Genomic DNA, 18,238 nt, shown 5'->3' on the forward strand with positions numbered 1-18,238 from the left:
TTGTATAAATAAATGTACACACATGCATGTATATGTTTTAGAAATGTTTACATGTGTATATACATTTGTATATTTATGTATAATTTATATTATATATAAATACTTAATATAAACATTTTTTTTTTTCTTAAAATTATACATGAATGTGTTCATATTTATATATATACATATTTATTATACACAGTTTACACACATATTGGATGTAAACAAAAACTTTTATTCTGCTAACGATTAATCGCGATTAATTGTTTAGCATCCCTAAGGCATATGTTCCGGATTGCAGCTTTCATAATAAGATATTTCTACTTTTGTAAAGCTGCTTTGCAACAGTGCATTTTGTGAAAAGTGCTACAGAAATATAATGGAATTAAATGTATATAAAAGGGCACCTGGACTGCGAGACAGATGGTGTTGAGTAAAATCAGGACAAACATGATGTACTCGAAACCGGTGGAGTTCACCACATACCAGAACTTATACTGATATGGGTTCTTCGGGATGTACCGCCTGAGAGGACGCGCTTTCAATGCATACTCTACACACTGACGCTATAGGACAAAACAGAGAGAAAGACAGAAAACGATGATGGCTTTTTAATCTTCTGGATATGACTAAACTGATCCGGGGACACATTTAAAGGGACATTTCACAAGACTTTTTAAGATGTAAAATACATCTTTGGTGTCCCCAGAGTATATATATGTGAATTTCAAGCTCAAAATATCATATAGATAATTTATTATAAAATGTTAAAATTGCGATTTTGTAGGTGTGAGCAAAAATGTGCCGTTTTTGGATGTGTCCTTTAAAATGCAAATGAGCTGATCTCTGCACTAAATGTCAGTGCCCTGGTTGGATAGTGTAGATTAAGTGGCGGTATTATCACCTTCTGACATCACAAGGGGAACCATTTTTTTCACATTTTCTAGGTTTATAGAAGCACTGGGGACCCAATAATAGCACTTAAACATGGAAAAAGTCAGATTTTCATGAAATTTCCCCTTTAAGACATTTAAAATTGCATTTGGCAGATGTGTTTATTCAAGTGACTGATACATTTGTTCTTGTACAGTGTGTGTTGCATAGGAATCAAACCCATGCCTGTCCAGTGACATTGTTCATACATTTTGCAAGAAGTGAACTTACACACAAGACTACCTTAAGTTTAGAGTTACTTAACTGTTTCTCATGATCTTAAAGACTGTTTGATCTGAAGCGTATGCTTAAATGTTTTAAAAGATAAACACAAATATAAATGTGCCGACAATATCAAAATCTAAAATTATATATTTTTAAATGTTACTTGAATAATTATTGATAAATTCAAACATATGTGACCCTGGACCACAAAACTAGTCATAGGGGTCAATTTTTTACAAGATCTGAAAGCTGAATAACTAATATTTGGCCGACACAACTATTTGAAAATCTGGAATCTGATGGTTCAAAAAATCAATATACTGAAAAAAATTGTCTTTAGATTTGTCCCAAGTCCTTAGCAACACATGTTACTAATGTAAAATACATTTTTGTATTTACGGCAGGGGATTTACAAAATATCTTCATGGATCATGATTTATTTAATATCCCAATGATTTTCAGCACTAAATAAATTATAATTATGACCCATACAATGTATTTTTTTGATATTGCTACAAATTAAAAGTTTGGTTTCAAAAGGCAATAAATCCATTTTGACTAATTTGGGTAAAAATGTGTGTTCTTGGTGTTTTCTTCACCAAGAAAGTGACCAGATGAAAACCACTATTTTCAGTTACAGTTATAGCATCTTTAGTTTATAATAACATTAAAAAATTCAAATCCATAATTAGATTTTTAAAGATTTATAATAAAAACTGATTATTTTTTTCTGCAAAATGCAATTAATCCATTAAATCAATACACAAATGTGCATTCATCTTTGTTATGTTAAATTCATTTAGTTGACTAGTAAGTAGTATACACCGATTAAAAACATAAACATTAATGACATTAATCAAAACACTTACTTTGTCATATTAAGAACACTGTCATTGCTGCGGTTATACTTGGGACGTTGTTGCTGAACTTTTTTGACAGCGATCAGCTGTAAAATGTTTTGGTCCTGCTTGATTTTCGTTGACTTCGCGTGGAATAATGGAAAGTTTTTTCAAAAGAAAAACCACAGAAAACCACCACAGGTTTATCAATGCCATCAAAATTACTATTATGGTTTTGTTTGTTGGTTGATCACGAAGTACAAAGTAGATAAGGAAAACCAGGATTCTTTGTCTATTCAAAGCGCCACCATTATTGTTTACAAAGCATGGCATGGTGCGCTGTGATTGGTTGAGCGGATTTATTGCATTCTGCAGAAAAGGAGGACTGCTGTTTGTCGCGGTTTGGAAAAATGGCGGAAAATTATAAAATAACACGGCAGATATCAAATTTTGAGTAAAATAAAGAATTGACTTTTTAATACTGACCTGATACAATACATTTTTTAAATATCGTTTAGTGCGTTTTGGAACCAAACTCTTCAAATACACTTGTGCAACTTATGACTTGGTTTTCTGGTCCAGGGTCACATATATGGATCAAATATACAGTACAAACTACACATAAAACACTAATGATGTGTTTTTAAACCTAGCGAGTTGTTTTGCTGCCATCTGACCCACTGCTGTGCTCTTTAGAAAAGGTTAATCTCAGAAGCGTATGATGCTGCCAGGGAACCCCAGCAGGTATTTCTCTCACCTGGTTTTTGTCCAGTTCACAGTTTTTATATTCCTTTTCTCCCTGCTCCTGAAAGGTCACGATGACGAAACCCACAAAGATGTTCATCATGAAGAAGGCGATGATGATGATGTAGATAATGAAGAAGATGGAAATCTCCACACGGTAGTTGTAGATCGGGCCCATGTTCTCGCGGTTGGAGTCGATTGCTTTGTACAACAACCTTAAGATGGGTAATGAGAAGAAGTTAACGTAGAATAAGACAGCTGAGGAAATATTGTCCTTCAAGTCAGTGACAGAAGGCCAATTTGTTTTCAATCATTTGAAGTACTTTAGACTTTTATTCAGACTTTGTCAATGAGTGTGTGTGTCAGCTGTGCAAGACTGAGCCAAATGAGTGTGTTAAAGTAACAGTAACACTTAGTGTGGTGTTGTAATTACAGGGACATAGTGATACTGTTGCCAGTGAGTTACCAGCAGTGCGAATACAAGCACAAAAAAATGTCAAAAACACAAACTTCTGCCGTTTTCTTGAACAAAGACTCAGCTGCCTCAATTGCAATTTTTTGGTCAATATCTTATCAGTTCAGCAGGTAAAGACAAAAAATGTATTGTTTGTTTTTCACTTTATTTGTTTTTCAAACAAATGTATTGTTTGTTTGATTCATAACTGATCTGAGATGTGGCTTTCTGTAAAAATATTTTGAAGCAATATAAAAAAAATATTATATGATATATGATTGCATTAAGATAGTAAAAAAAGTAATATCCTGTCTATATTAGGTTACATGCATAAGGTTTAATTACACAATACATTTATATTAATATGTACATGTACTGTATACCATATATAATGTCATATTGTACATCTACACTCACCTAAAGGATTATTAGGAACACCATACTAATACTGTGTTTGACCCCCCTTCGCCTTCAGAACTGCCTTAATTCTACGTGGCATTGATTCAACAAGGTGTTGAAAGCATTCTTTAGAAATGTTGGCCCACATTGATAGGATAACATCTTGCGGTTGATGGAGATTTGTGGGATGCACATCCAGGGCACGAAGCTCCAGTTCCACCACAACCCAAAGATGCTCTATTGGGTTGAGATCTGGTGACTGTGGGGGCCATTTCAGTACAGTGAACTCATTGTCATGTTCAAGAAACCAATTTGAAATGATTCGAGCTTTGTGACATGGTGCATTATCCTGCTATAAGTAGCCATCAGAGGATGGGTACATGGTGGTCATAAAGGGATGGACATGGTCAGAAACAATGCTCAGGTAGGCCGTGGCATTTAAACGATGCTCAATTGGCACCAAGAAAACATCCCCCACACCATTACACCACCACCACCAGCCTGCACAGTGGTAACAAGGCATGATGGATCCATGTTCTCATTCTGTTTACGCCAAATTCTGACTCTACCGTCTGAATGTCTCAACAGAAATCGAGATTTATCAGACCAGGCAACATTTTTCCAGTCTTCAAGTGTCCAATTTTGGTGAGCTTGTGCAAATTGTAGCCTCTTTTTCTTATTTGTAGTGGAGATGAGTGGTACCCGTTGGGGTCTTCAGCTGTTGTAGCCCATCCGCCTCAAGGTTGTGCGTGTTGTGGCTTCACAAATGCTTTGCTGCATACCTGGGTTTTAACGAGTGGTTATTTTAGTCAAAGTTGCTCTCCTATCAGCTTGAATTAGTCGGCCCATTCTCTTCTGACCTCCAGCATCAACAAGGCATTTTCGCCCACAGGCCTGCCACATACTGGATGTTTTTACCTTTTCACACCATTCTTTGTAAACCCTAGAAATGGTTGTGCGTGAAAATCCCAGTAACTGAGCAGATTGTGAAATACTCAGATCGGCCCGTCTGGCACCAACAACCATGCCACGCTCAAAATTGCTTAAATCACATTTCTTTTCCATTCTGACATTCAGTCTGGAGTTCAGGAGATTGTCTTGACCAGGACCACACCCCTAAATGCATTGAAGCAACTGCCATATGATTGGTTTATTAGATAATTGCATTAATGAGAAATTGAACAGGTGTTCCTAATAATCCAGATGTCTAAACCGTATAATGTTTGACTCCTTGGATTTATATAAAGATGAACTGTAAGACACTTACGCTGGCCAGCCTTCAAACGTGGACACTGTGAACAGAGCCATCATGGCCATGAGCACGTTATCAAAGTTGAAATCGCTGTTGTGCCAGTGACGCTTCTGAATGATTGGCTGGTTCACATCCCCTTCCTTATACAAGATATAAGTTCCCCTAAGACAGACAAAAAAAACTCTTGCCTTTACTCTTATTACTACTGTACGAATTTGCTATGATGGTAAGTGAGGATAGATGACTAGACTGACTTGCACTCCTCTGGACTTGATTTGGCTTCATCGTTGCAGCGATAAAACTTCCCCTAAAGAAAAGAAAGTATACAGTATCATACCTTGCATATACTTATGTGTGTTATATACAGTACATGCATACACTTACATACGATAACCTACAAGTTTGTATATTACAGCTCACCTTGAAGAGCTGTACGCCAATGCAAGCGAACATGAACTGCAGTAGTGTAGTGACAATCATGATGTTACCAATAGTCCTGATGGCCACAAACACACACTGGACAACATGCTGCAGAGGACAAGGGTTAAAGGTCAGAGGTTATCAGACACAATAGAAATCTCCACTATATTAAGTCAATATATTTAAAATAAAGCGACAGGTCAAACCTTTAGTCCTTTAGCTCGGTTGATGGCTCTGAGCGGACGCAGCACCCTCAAAACTCTCAAGATTTTCACCACTGAGATGGCAGATGATCTGGAGGGGACAGAACAGACTTCATGGATCAACTAGCTTACGTATAAAAGTTTTGCTGGTAAAAAGCAAGATGATGCTTGTGCACCAGCTAGACCAACATCAAACCAACAAGTTCTTCCAAATTCCAATTATAATGGCTATACTATGCACATTATTGTTAATGCAACATTTCCTACATTTTATTATATTAGTTATTTAAATATATTTGAGATTTCCTGGATTATGAAAAAGCAATTTCTAACCATATGCAATTTTCCTCAATGGAAATACTTGATCTAAGCTGGTCTTTTAGCAAGGAATATACTCTTCACTCACTGAATACCAAAGGAGACCAGAGACACACCAACCACCAGCAAATCCAGCAGATTAAAGTAGTTCCTGCAGAACGCCCCCTTGTGGAGAAACGCACCATACGTGGTCATCTACGAAAAAAGATTAACGGGTCAAGATTTGGTCCAAGGTATTTGAGGACAAACACAAAACAACAAAACACTCTCTCGAACAGAAAACACACTCTCATACCCTGCGTCCGAAATTGCATACTGTGACAGTACGTACTAAATTCGATGAAGCACATACTCATCGCCTGTTAAAAAAGTTATGTTCAATATAGTATATATATATATATTTGGACGTACTACAGTCGCCATGTTGATAAATCACGTGAAATACGTCATCATTACAGCAAGTGAGTTGTTAACTTGGATGATGTTAAAGGGTTAGTTCCCCCAAAATTAAAATTTGATCATAAATCACTTAACGTTTATCATAAACAGTTTTGACGCATGTGTAGCAGGCACTTATTTTGACAAAACACGTGATGCACACAGGACACATATTTTGGAAAAGGGAACAACACACGTGACAATTCGAACACTTATTTTGAATTTGCGCATCCTCGGAAGAGCAGTCACGAGCTGCCACTGGTACAATAGTAGGTCATCCGGGTACTACTGTTTTTCGAATACTATGAATTCCACATACCACTCGCATCGCCTACTGCTTTTCGCCCACTATATAGTATGGAAGTAGGCGGTTTCGGACGCAGCGATACACACACACACACACAAACAGACATAAACAAACAAACATATGCACTCCTTATATCACTCTTTATAAGGGTGGCGTGTTAAGAGAGTTAAGCTAAAGGTGATTTTCTAATGCTACTGTAACTCCGCCAAACCCTCACGGCTTTATCAACATGAATGTATTAGTAAGCTCTGTTTCACAATTCGCCACTAGGTGCCAGGCAATAAAACATGCTGTTTGTTGCCCAGCTTCAAAAGAAGCCTAACATTCAGATAGAGAAGAGGAAAATAACAAAGAAAGACAAAAGAGCAAAGGTAAGAGTAGAGAGTGTTGCCAACCGTTTCATAAAATACAAAAATGTCAGATTAACAGGGAACACAATCCAAACACCTAAATAACCAATAACCTTTCAATATATGAATATTACTACTATTAATAATTCTTAATACTGTTAATTGTTAATAATAAGTATTATTATTGTTTAATATAGGCTCCACCCCTCCCATAGTACTGCAGAAGTTGAGTAGTTTTGGAGAATTAATGGATATTATTAAATTTTGTACAATAAATCTGATATTATATGGTCTTTTTTTAAGATGTAAAATAAATATTTGGTGTCCCCAGTGTACATATGTGAAGTTTTAGCTCAGAATACCATAGAGATACTTTATTATAACATGTTAAAATTGCCACTTTGTAGGTGTGAGCAAAAATGTGCCGTTCCCTTTCAGTCGGTCACTACGACGTCACGTCGTGACCGACGAATTGGGAACCGCTCCGCGGGTGACCTATCTACTTCGAGAAACTATAAAAACGCCAATGAACTTGGCATGCAGGTATTTGCATAATGCCGGCGCCGCCCCGCCAGGTGCGTATATAAGCCGCAGGTGCACAATACCAAATTAGCTTTTATTGCTTCGAAGCCGGCAGACATCTGCTCTCGAGAAGCTTTCTATCTGATCTTCGTAGATCCTGTTCTGGAAGGGAAGAAAATAAGATCTCAGCTTGCTGAAGTTGGTTGGGCAAAGACACCTCAGCGGAGGCTCGCAGTGTTTTTTCTCCACCCTTTCTCTCTCTCTCTCTCTGTCTCTTTAATTTAGGACTTGAGTTCGAGTGAGTGCGTTGCCTCTCCCTGTGTGTTTCACCAGCTCGCACAAAAGAGTGATTTCCCTAAAAGAGCAGCACGTTTGAGCTTTGTGTCTTTTTAAAGACAGCCACTCATTCGTGTCACGGTCGGGGTCGTCTTTTTAAAGATGGATTTCCGTCCGTGTTCGGTTTCTGGATGCGGTGTGTTCATCGCCCCCCGGGATGGCCACCAGCGTTGTCTTTCGTGTCTGGGGCTCCAGCACGCAGAGGCAGCGTTGCGTGATAGTTCATGCTCCATCTGTGAGGGCATGACTATGGCGGATTTGCGGAGACGGGTGTCGTTTCTCCGGGAACGGCGCCCGCCTTCCAAGTCTGGTGCTGCTAAGAGCGCAGCTACCAGACTTGCGAAGGATGATCTCCGTATAACGGTGCTGGGTCGGTCTGCTGGTTCGTCCAGCAGCTCCCAGCGCCCTGATCCGTTGCCAGCGGAGGTCCCGATGGAGACGAGCGGCCCGTGTTCTACGGTGTCCTCGCGCTCTGTCGAGCCTCCACCCGACGCGATGTCCACCGTAACATCGGAAGGGGGGTTGTCAGCCTCGGACGTCGATCCGGATCCGCTCCCGCCTTCGGGCCAGGTTGCGGCTTCTGCGTTCGACCCCGAGATGGCAGCCATGCTCGCCCGGGCGGCGGAGGCGGTCGGCTTGGAGTGGACTAAACCTCCCCCACCTGAACCGTCCCGCCTCGATGATTGGTTCTTCGGGGGTGCCAGGGTTTCTCAGTCCTCGCCCCCGGTGCCTTTCTTCCCCGAGGTGCATGAAGAGCTGACGCGGTCGTGGAAAACCCCGTTTTCCGCCCGGAACCGACCGTTTCAGCCTTCACCCCTCACCTCTCTCGAGGGTGGAGATGCCAAGGGGTACACTGGTATCCCGTCAGTGGAGCGGCCGGTCGCGATGCAGTTGTGTCCGGCCGGTGTCGCTTCCTCCTGGCGGGACCAGCCTACTCTCCCCTCACGGGCCTGTAAGCAGTCTTCGGCGCTGTCCGGTGCTGCTTACAAGGCTTGTGGGGAGGCAGCCTCTGCCCTGCATGCCATGGCATTGCTGCAGGTCCACCAGGCTAAGGCTCTGAGGGACCTGCACGCGGGAGGTCACGACTCGGCGGAGTTCTCTGAACTGCGTGCGGCTACGGATCTGGCGCTCCGTGCGACCAAGGTCACCGCACGCGCCGTCGGGCGTGCGATGTCTACCCTGGTAGTCCAGGAACGCCATCTCTGGCTGTGTCTGGCGGACATGAAGGATGCTGATAAGACCCGGCTCCTGAATGCTCCGGTTTCCCAGACCGGCCTGTTCGGCGAGACGGTCGAGGAGTTTGCCCAGCAATTCTCCGCGGCCAAGAAGCAGACTGAGGCCATCGCTCAGATCATGCCACGTCGGAAGCGTCCTGCGCCTGCCCCGTCCACGTCGGCACCTCAGCCTGCTCCTCGCCGAGGGCGTCCTGCGGCGGCCGCCTCCGTTCCTCCCCGGGGCTCTTCTAAGAAGCGAGGAACCGGTCGTCAGCAGCCCGCCCCGCCCGCTCAGCCCGCTTCAAAGGGTGGAAAAAGAAAATCGAAGCGGCCCTGAGACGGGCGACCTAGAGATGGAGGGGATCGCTCTTCGGGAGATGGTGAAAGCACCACTCCCCCCACCGGAGGAGGGCCGGTTGGGGAATCCTTTGTTTCAATTTTCTGTTCCGCCGACTTTTCAGTCGGCACCCACAATTCCACAAAAAGAGCGAATTCCACTTCCATCTCTAGGTCTTCAGATGAGCGCCGGAGACACGAGCGGGCTCATAACCCCCCCTCGTTCTCCGACTCATCAGAGGAGTACGAGAGCAACGCACGGGCTCATAACCCCATCGCGCTCTCTGACTTCTCAGGGGAAAGAAGACAATCACGGGCTCATAACCCATCGTCTTCCTCCCCCTTCGCCAGAGGGTGCATCGAGTGGCGTGAGGTGTCTTCAGCAGAGCCTCCCTTACTCACCCACCCAGCAGCGGACTCAGGTGAGTGTTATCATGCACAACACTGCTGTCGGTGCGGCCAATACGCACACACCGGCGATCACCTCCGTTGCGCCCGCCGCGGGTACACCGATCGTGCCTTTAGTCCCTCTCGCACGGTGTCTGGGGGCGTGGGAACAGCTTCCCAGCCCGTCGCGTTGGCTTTTACGCACGATTCGTCTCGGCTACGCGATCCAATTTGCCCGGCGTCCCCCCAAATTCTCCGGCGTTCGTTTCACTGCGGTGAGAGCTGCCGATGCGCACGTCCTCCGTGCGGAGATCGCTGTCCTACTGGCGAAGGACGCGATCGAGCCGGTCCCTCCAGCCGAGATGAGGTCGGGGTTTTACAGCCCTTACTTTATTGTACCCAAGAAAAGCGGCGGCTTGCGACTGATCCTGGACCTGCGTTCGCTGAACCGTGCACTTCACAGAATGCCGTTCAAGATGCTGACGCCCAAGCGCATATTTCCATGCATTCGTCCAAACGATTGGTTCGCATCCATCGACCTGAAGGACGCGTACTTCCACGTATCGATTCTCCCCCGGCACAGGCCGTTTCTCCGCTTTGCGTTCGAGGGGCGAGCATACCAGTACAAAGTCCTCCCATTCGGGCTCTCTCTGTCTCCCCGTGTATTCACCAAAGTAGTGGAGGGGGCTTTAAAACCCCTGAGAGAGAAAGGTGTGCGCATTCTCGCGTATTTAGACGATTGGCTCATAATAGCTCAAACACGTCAAACGCTGTGCGATCACAGAGATTTAACTCTGAAACACCTCGCTCGTTTGGGTCTTCGGGTCAACTGGGAAAAGAGCAAGCTTTGCCCCGTGCAGAGAATCTCTTTTCTCGGTATGGAACTGGACTCGATCGATTTGACAGCTCGTCTAACAGAAGCGCGTGTACAGTCGATTCTGACTTGCCTGAATACATTCAAGAGCAAGAGCGCGGTCCCGCTGAAACAATTTCAGAAGCTTTTGGGGCATATGGCAGCAGCCGCAGCTGTAACTCCGCTCGGACTGCTCCATATGCGACCGCTTCAGCATTGGCTTCACGATCGAGTCCCGAGGAGAGCGTGGCTGCGCGGCATTCACCGTGTTATCATTACACCTGCGTGTCGTCGCACTTTCACTCCGTGGTCAGACCGTGCGTTTCTCCGAGCCGGTGTGCCTCTGAGACAGGTCTCCAGGCATGCAATAGTATGCACAGATGCTTCGGACACGGGGTGGGGGGCCACGTACGATGGGCTTGCGGCTTCGGGGGTCTGGACGGCACCCCAGCTGCATTGGCACATAAATTGCCGAGAAATGTGGGCTGTATATCTTGCGCTCGTCCGTTTCAGCAACGAGTTACAGGGCAAAGATGTATTAGTTCGCACAGACAACACTGCGACCGTGGCGTACATCAATCGTCAAGGCGGTTTACGCTCGCGTCACCTGTCGCATCTCGCCCGTCATCTCCTCACTTGGAGTCAGAAGAATTTGAGGTCTCTTCGTGCCATTTACATCCCGGGCACGCTCAATGTAGAGGCGGATGCGCTCTCTCGGGCTGCGCGTCCCGGCGAATGGCGACTCCACCCCATTGCGGTTCAGCAGATTTGGAGACGTTTCGGCAAAGCGCAGATAGATCTGTTTGCTTCCCCAGAGACGACCCATTGTCGCCTGTTCTATTCACTAGCCGACGACTCGCTCGGCGTGGATGCATTGGCACACAGCTGGCCGCGAAACATGCGCAAATACGCGTTCCCTCCGGTGAGCCTCATTGCGCAAACCCTATGCAAAATCCGGGAGGACGAGGAGAGCGTGCTGTTGGTGGCACCGTATTGGACAACCAGGAGTTGGTTTCCAGAACTCTCTCTCCTCGCGACAGCCCCTCCTTGGAAGATTCCCCTGAGGAAGGACCTTCTTTCTCAACAAGAGGGCACATTATGGCACCCGCGCCCCGACCTGTGGAACCTCCATGTGTGGTCTCTGGACGGGGCACGGAGGATTTGAGTGATTTACCGCAAGAGGTATCTAACACTATTGCTGCAGCGCGAGCGCCGTCTACGAGACAGGCTTACGCGCTTAAATGGAACCTGTTTGTCGACTGGTGTTCTTCCCAAAGTGAAAACCCCCGAGAATGCCCGATTAGTGTTGTGCTTTTATATCTCCAGCGCCGTTTGGAGAATAGGCTGTCACCATCCACTATTAAAGTCGATATCGCTGCGATATCAGCTCACCATTCACCCGTAAACGGTAGAACAGTGGGTCAGCACGACCTGGTCATTAGATTTCTCAGAGGCGCTCGAAGACTGAATCCTTCGCGTCCTCCCTCTATTCCTCCTTGGGACCTGTCCTTGGTGCTGAAATCACTCCAGGAAGCCCCACTTGAGCCTCTGCATAGTGTGAGTGTTAAATTTCTTACTATGAAAACATTAACTCTCCTTGCTTTGGCTTCTGTTAAGAGGATAGGGGATATTCATGCATTTTCGGTCGACGAATCGTGCCTTCAGTTCGGGCCGGCTGCATCCAGCGTAACACTGAGACCCCGGCCCGGCTTTGTGCCCAAAGTTCCCACCACTCCTTTCAGAGATCAAGTGGTGAACCTCCAAGCGCTGCCTTTGGAGGAGGCAGACCCAGCCACGGCTTTGTTATGCCCTGTTCGTGCACTACGTGTGTATATAGACAGGACGCAAAGCTTTAGGACCTCAGATCAGCTCTTTGTTTGTTACGGTGGTCAGCAGAAAGGAAAAGCTGTCACCAAGCAGAGGATGTCCCATTGGATTGTGGATACTATAGCCCTTGCATATCAAAAGCAGAATGTGCCTTGTCCGTTTAATTTACGTGCCCACTCTACACGCAGTGTGGCATCATCTTGGGCACTGGCTCGCGGTTCCTCGCTAACAGATATTTGTAGAGCTGCAGGCTGGGCGACACCTAATACGTTCACAAGATTCTATAGTGTTCGTGTCGAACCGGTTTCCACTCGGGTTCTTTCTACTAACTAGTTAAGAATGCCGAGGGTCGGCTCGTGTGTCGGCTTGGAGCCTCTATTTTGGTGCTGCACATCTGCACCAATATGGAAGGCCATCGGGGCAAAAACGTCTAAAAAACTGTTTTTGCCTCTCCTCCACCGCCCTGATAGCTGGTGTTGCGGAGCATCCGCTGTCAACCTATCACTGATGTATTCTCTGTAAACCTGTGTAGGCTAGGCGTCCACATTTGTCCCCTACGTGGGGTTCATTTGTGTGTATACTCCGTGGGGTACTAATCCTCCACGTTTTCCTTAGCAGAGCCTGCTCTGCATCTCTCTGCATACTATGTTTTGTTCAGAGACTTTTTATGAGCAACCTATCGGTTGTTTCATATTTTTATGTCATCCATTCAACCTTCTTAGGGGATGGCTTCCGCAGTGTTCTAGCTCCGCTCAGTTTAGACGCTTCCCCAGTTCGCTGCTTCACTATCGTGGGTTAAGGAACAGGTAGTGACCGGCCTTCTGCATTTCGCCTTAGGTTCCGCCCCCTATGTGGAGGGCGGAGGGCTTTACAGACACTGGAAGGGTTCAGCTGCAGTGGCGTTTTGGTAGGGATTCCCAATTCGTCGGTCACGACGTGACGTCGTAGTGACCGACTGAAAGGGAACGTCTCGGTTACGTATGTAACCCTCGTTCCCTGAAGGAAGGGAACGGAGACGTCACGTCCCGTCGCCACAGTTTGCTGTTCCATTGCTGTTTTCAGGCCGGGCACTGCTGCTCGGCTTCTCAGCAATAATATAGCTAATTTGGTATTGTGCACCTGCGGCTTATATACGCACCTGGCGGGGCGGCGCCGGCATTATGCAAATACCTGCATGCCAAGTTCATTGGCGTTTTTATAGTTTCTCGAAGTAGATAGGTCACCCGCGGAGCGGTTCCCAATTCGTCGGTCACGACGTGACGTCTCCGTTCCCTTCCTTCAGGGAACGAGGGTTACATACGTAACCGAGACGTTTTTGGGTGTGTTCTTTTAAAAGCAAATGAGCTGAAATCTGAAATTAAGAGGTGGTATTATCTACTTCTGACATCACAAGGGGAGCTAAAATTTAATTACCTTTTTTCTAACATGCTTGCAGAGAATGGTTTACCAAAAACTAAGTTACAGGGTTGTTCTTGTTCACATTTTCTAGGATGACAGACGCACTGGGGACCCAATTATAGCACTTAAAGGTGCAGTGTGTAAATTTTAGCGGCATCTAGTGGTGAGGTTGCAAATTGCAACCAACAGCTCAGTTAACAGCTCACCCCTTGCTTTTGAAACGCAAAGAGAAGCTACGTAGCCGACACAGGACAAACATGTCATTGTTCGAGACAACTTGATAAAAAGGTTTGTTGTCCGTTTAGAGCTTCTGTAGAAACATGGCGGCACAAAATGATATCTTCTATGTAAGGGGACCCTCTGTGTATGTAGATAAAAATGTCTCATTCAAAGTAATAAAAACATAACGGTTCATTATAAAAGGTCTTTATACACCCCTGATAGTATAGTTTTGTATATAATTTTGCATTTCTGTCAAAAGAGATCCTGCTAAAAATTACACAATGCACCTTTACACATGGAAAAAGTCAGATTTTCATGATATAACGCCTTTAAAGGTGCATTGTGTAACTTTAAGAAACATCCCTTGAAAGAAATGCAATATCATTTACATAACTATATTATCAGTGGTGTATAAAGACCTTACAAAATGATCAGTATTATTTTTATTACCTCGGAATAAGACATATTTTTTCTACATACACCGCGGGACCCTTACATGGAGGTCCTCATTTTGCGTTGCTATGTTTCTACAGTAGCCCTAAACGGACAAACTGATCTCTAGAGTGTGTTTTCTCATTACGTTTGCTTTAAACGATGTGTTTGTCCTGAGGCGGCTAACATAGTTTCTCTATGCGTTTCTAAAGGGAGGAGTGAGCCGTGGACTGAGCCTTTGGGTGCAATTCACATCTCACCACTAGTTGCCGCTAAAAATCTACACAATGGACCTTTAACACTTTTGCATACAATCTTCTATGTTTAAAATCACAGATTAGAATAAAAAAGTTCCCCAAAGACACAAAACGAACACCAAGTCCAGCTGTTAAAAGTTTAAATGTACGCTACAGTAGCTTTACCCGCTTACTTTTATGTTTTTATCTGTTTGCTTGTATGGACATATTCAAGAATTTTTTGTACTTGAATCTGTCAATCAGCTGTTTTTTACACGTACAAAACTGTTTGTGGTTTAGTTCACAATATTGTAACGTGTAAAATTTGAATAGATGGGTAGTAACGAGAAGAAGAGTCCTTATTTATCCAAAAAGAAGTTGGCAACCCTTAAAGAAAGTAAGAGTCAGAAAGAAAGAGATCCTAATGTATATATATAAGGCGATCTGAAATGAGAACTTTCCTTACTGTCACATTCATGCGAGCCATTTCAATCTTAAAAACATTCCAGCCTGTTCCCTCAGCAAGATTTCAGATTGATAACAGGGATAAAAGCTCTGCAACTTCATATTCAGCAAAATCAAAATCAAAACCATGAATGCAAAGGCTAAATGCATATGAACACAGATCCATCCAGACACCACAAAGACAAGCAGGGAGACTACACTTGAGTGCTGATCTGAGACCAGTTATGGTTAATTTGGGAAAGGTAATAACTTACAAAGCTTTGTATAAAGCATGTTTAAGTACACGCTGGTTCATGATCAGCCTTAAGACGAATTTATTAAACAAAAGGCTATGTTTAGTATAATATAGTAGTTTACTTTTACTCCCTACTAGTGTTATTATTTATCTGTGGCACAATATCATATGTGTCATTATGGGATAAAATATTTAAACAGCTGTTAAATGCATATTTATATGCTTTTATCCATAACATCTTACAGTACATTCAGGGTTCCTTCCTTAGAATCGAACCCATGGTCTTGCTGTTGATAGCGGTCTGCCAACTGAGCCAACATTTGACTTGAAAACTGGCATACAGTGCACAGCATACATTATACATAATAAAAATAGTACGATGATATACTATTCCAAACATAGCCAGAAAGCCAATAACTAAAGGTGTGCTGCCCCCTGTGGTTCTGGAGGTCACATTGCATTGATATGCACTCAGTTAAAGGGGATTGAACCATGTTGTGTCCAAGCATGGTTGGTTTTGCCCCCTCTTTTATGGACTGGGTACAAGCCAATCGGATATGAAGTCATGATGAGAGAGACAGTATTGTTTTAATTTCACAAAGAGTTGCAATGTTTCAGCAATGTTTTATCATTTCAATTTGTAACTCAGATCCTTTAAGCTACACAGACACATCCCGTCTGGTTCCTCCGCATATCTTCCTTAACATCGCACCATCGAGCTTAAACTATCGCCCTACCATAAAAAACAGGCGTAAACCTGACAACTCTTGTGCTGCGTGTGTGTTTGATGATGAAGATGTACTTTCATGTGCATTTTCTCTTAGTCGTTTAGTAAAAGAGGTGCCATGGTTAAAAACAAAGATAAAGAAAAGAGATTCATCAAGCCAAGTAAATGCTGAAGTAGTAGGTGACACACAGTGAGGTAATGCAGCCTGTGTGCCTATATGTTACCTTTAACACGATCTCAAATGTAAACATACTAGTGAAGACATAATCTGCATAGCCTAGGACCTGGAATAAACCAGACGATTACAACGTTACTGCACATACACCAACACAACACAGGGCACAGGGCAGGACGTTTACCTTCAACACGATCTCTACAGTAAAGATAGCAGTGAAGGCATAGTCAAAGTAACCAAGTATCTGCAAAGAGCAACGTAAATGTTTAACAAAGTTATTAAAAATATGATAATTTATATGAAAATACACTCAAGGTATATATGTGTTCTTTATCAGTTATACCAAGGTGTGTGCTATGTTTCAGAGAAGAAAGTTTTCATTAGTATGAAAGAAGAAGTTAGAACATGTATAATACAAGACCAAGAATTGTTAACGAATCAATATTAAATATTAAAAATCATGCACTTTACAATCCTCTTTAATGTACATTTTATCAGTAACTTGTTGGAATGTTTATTACTGTTTTATTCACAGTTTATATCATGTATCGATATGTTTCACTTAGGCATGGGCTGGTTACCGGTTTCAAGGTATACCGAGGTTTTAAACAATAAAAAGATTTCAAAACCACCTAAATGTTCTGTGATACCGTCTCCAAGGAATGAGCTGTGTTTATATAAAATTCTTAATTAAATAATTAAGTCATGTGATTGATTTGATGTTTACATTTAATATACATTATGAAAAAATATATATTATTTGAAAGCATATTTAATTCAAAGGCTTTATTTTTACCTTGCATTTGAAAATAACACATTTAGTGTTGCAATGGCAATACCGCAACACTGTGAAACCGTGGTATTTTTTCTAAAGGTTATCATACCGCCAGAATCTTATACCGGCCCATGCCTAGTTTCACTTGTTAAATTATTCAAGGAATAATATAAAATTAAAATAAGCCCATATTTTACACAACCTTAAGCCATTCTAGGTGTATGAGTTTCTTCTTTCAGCCAAACACAGTTAGAGTTATATGAAATAATATCCTGACTCTTTTTTACTTTATACAAACCGGTTAATTCCAGCCTCAGGCCATTCAGAAATAAATTTCTCTATTTCTCTTCATATGTTTCTTGACAAAACCTATCGCTTCACTTCAAAAGAGACATTTAACTCTCAGCCAGCGCCAGCATATTTCATGATTGTCACAAAAGTTTAATGCCTTCCAGAAAATGTTCTTCTTTAACTCCATCCTCGCCTTTGACTGGAAAAAACACTCCCCTGCCAATGACGAGTTTTTCCGTCAATCCACAATATCGCTATTATCCACTAGATGGTGCTCTTATTCAACTTATGCAACCTGGAAACAACCCCTTCCCTCAAACAGTTCAGACGCAGCGTGTGTTTTGATCATCGCTCTAAAATACAATTTCTTTTAGAAGTTTTCATAAAAACTAAATTATCTCAGCTTTTTGCTCAAACCTCAAACCTACCCATATTTGAGAGGGGATTAAAAAGAGAACAAAGGAAGCAGTGGCGTAGCGTCTGGGCATAGGGTATGCACGTGCAAATGGGCCCTGGGCCCGCCCCAGCTTTTAATTACAATTTTTTTTCAATTAAATTTTTATTTGTGGCCGCAAAAAATATTTTTGTATGCATATCATGTGTAGTGATTTCTTATTTCTCTATAATGTCTCATTTCTCAGTCATTTCTTGTTTGCGTTTATTTATTTTTTTGCACTCCGCAGCTGCCGTAGACTACTACGCCATCATTTTTTTACATGACACATCGCCGCGCCAAAAAAAAAAGAAAACAGTGTGAGAGGTTACTATAGCGGCTATCTACATGAACATTAAGGATGGACAAATATAAACATAAAAGTGGGGCCTTAAAGAGAAAAGAGAAGGCGGAGAAGTTAGTCACGAGTGAAAAACTATCCAATACATTTCGTTTTTCTTTATTTAAATCTACCCTTTAAAGTAAAAAAGTAAAGTAAATTATTTGACT

At 43.0% G+C, this 18,238-nt stretch overlaps 1 protein-coding gene across 1 annotated transcript in view; it reads right to left on the reverse strand.

Annotated features, from left to right (window-relative positions):
- The window catches only part of cacna1da (calcium channel, voltage-dependent, L type, alpha 1D subunit, a), a 111,936-nt gene that overhangs the window by 46,889 nt on the left and 46,809 nt on the right, over positions 1 to 18,238 (reverse strand). Inside the window, exons 21-28 of the mRNA XM_073811831.1 lie at positions 16,414 to 16,473; positions 5,858 to 5,964; positions 5,455 to 5,542; positions 5,249 to 5,356; positions 5,083 to 5,135; positions 4,844 to 4,990; positions 2,737 to 2,938; positions 390 to 548 (exon numbers count right to left, since the gene is read on the reverse strand). Coding sequence (XP_073667932.1) covers positions 390 to 548; positions 2,737 to 2,938; positions 4,844 to 4,990; positions 5,083 to 5,135; positions 5,249 to 5,356; positions 5,455 to 5,542; positions 5,858 to 5,964; positions 16,414 to 16,473 — 924 coding nt within the window. The remainder of the gene's footprint in view (positions 1 to 389; positions 549 to 2,736; positions 2,939 to 4,843; positions 4,991 to 5,082; positions 5,136 to 5,248; positions 5,357 to 5,454; positions 5,543 to 5,857; positions 5,965 to 16,413; positions 16,474 to 18,238) is intronic.

The sequence above is a fragment of the Paramisgurnus dabryanus genome, chromosome 14, assembly GCF_030506205.2.
Source record: "Paramisgurnus dabryanus chromosome 14, PD_genome_1.1, whole genome shotgun sequence".
NCBI lineage: Eukaryota > Metazoa > Chordata > Actinopteri > Cypriniformes > Cobitidae > Paramisgurnus > Paramisgurnus dabryanus.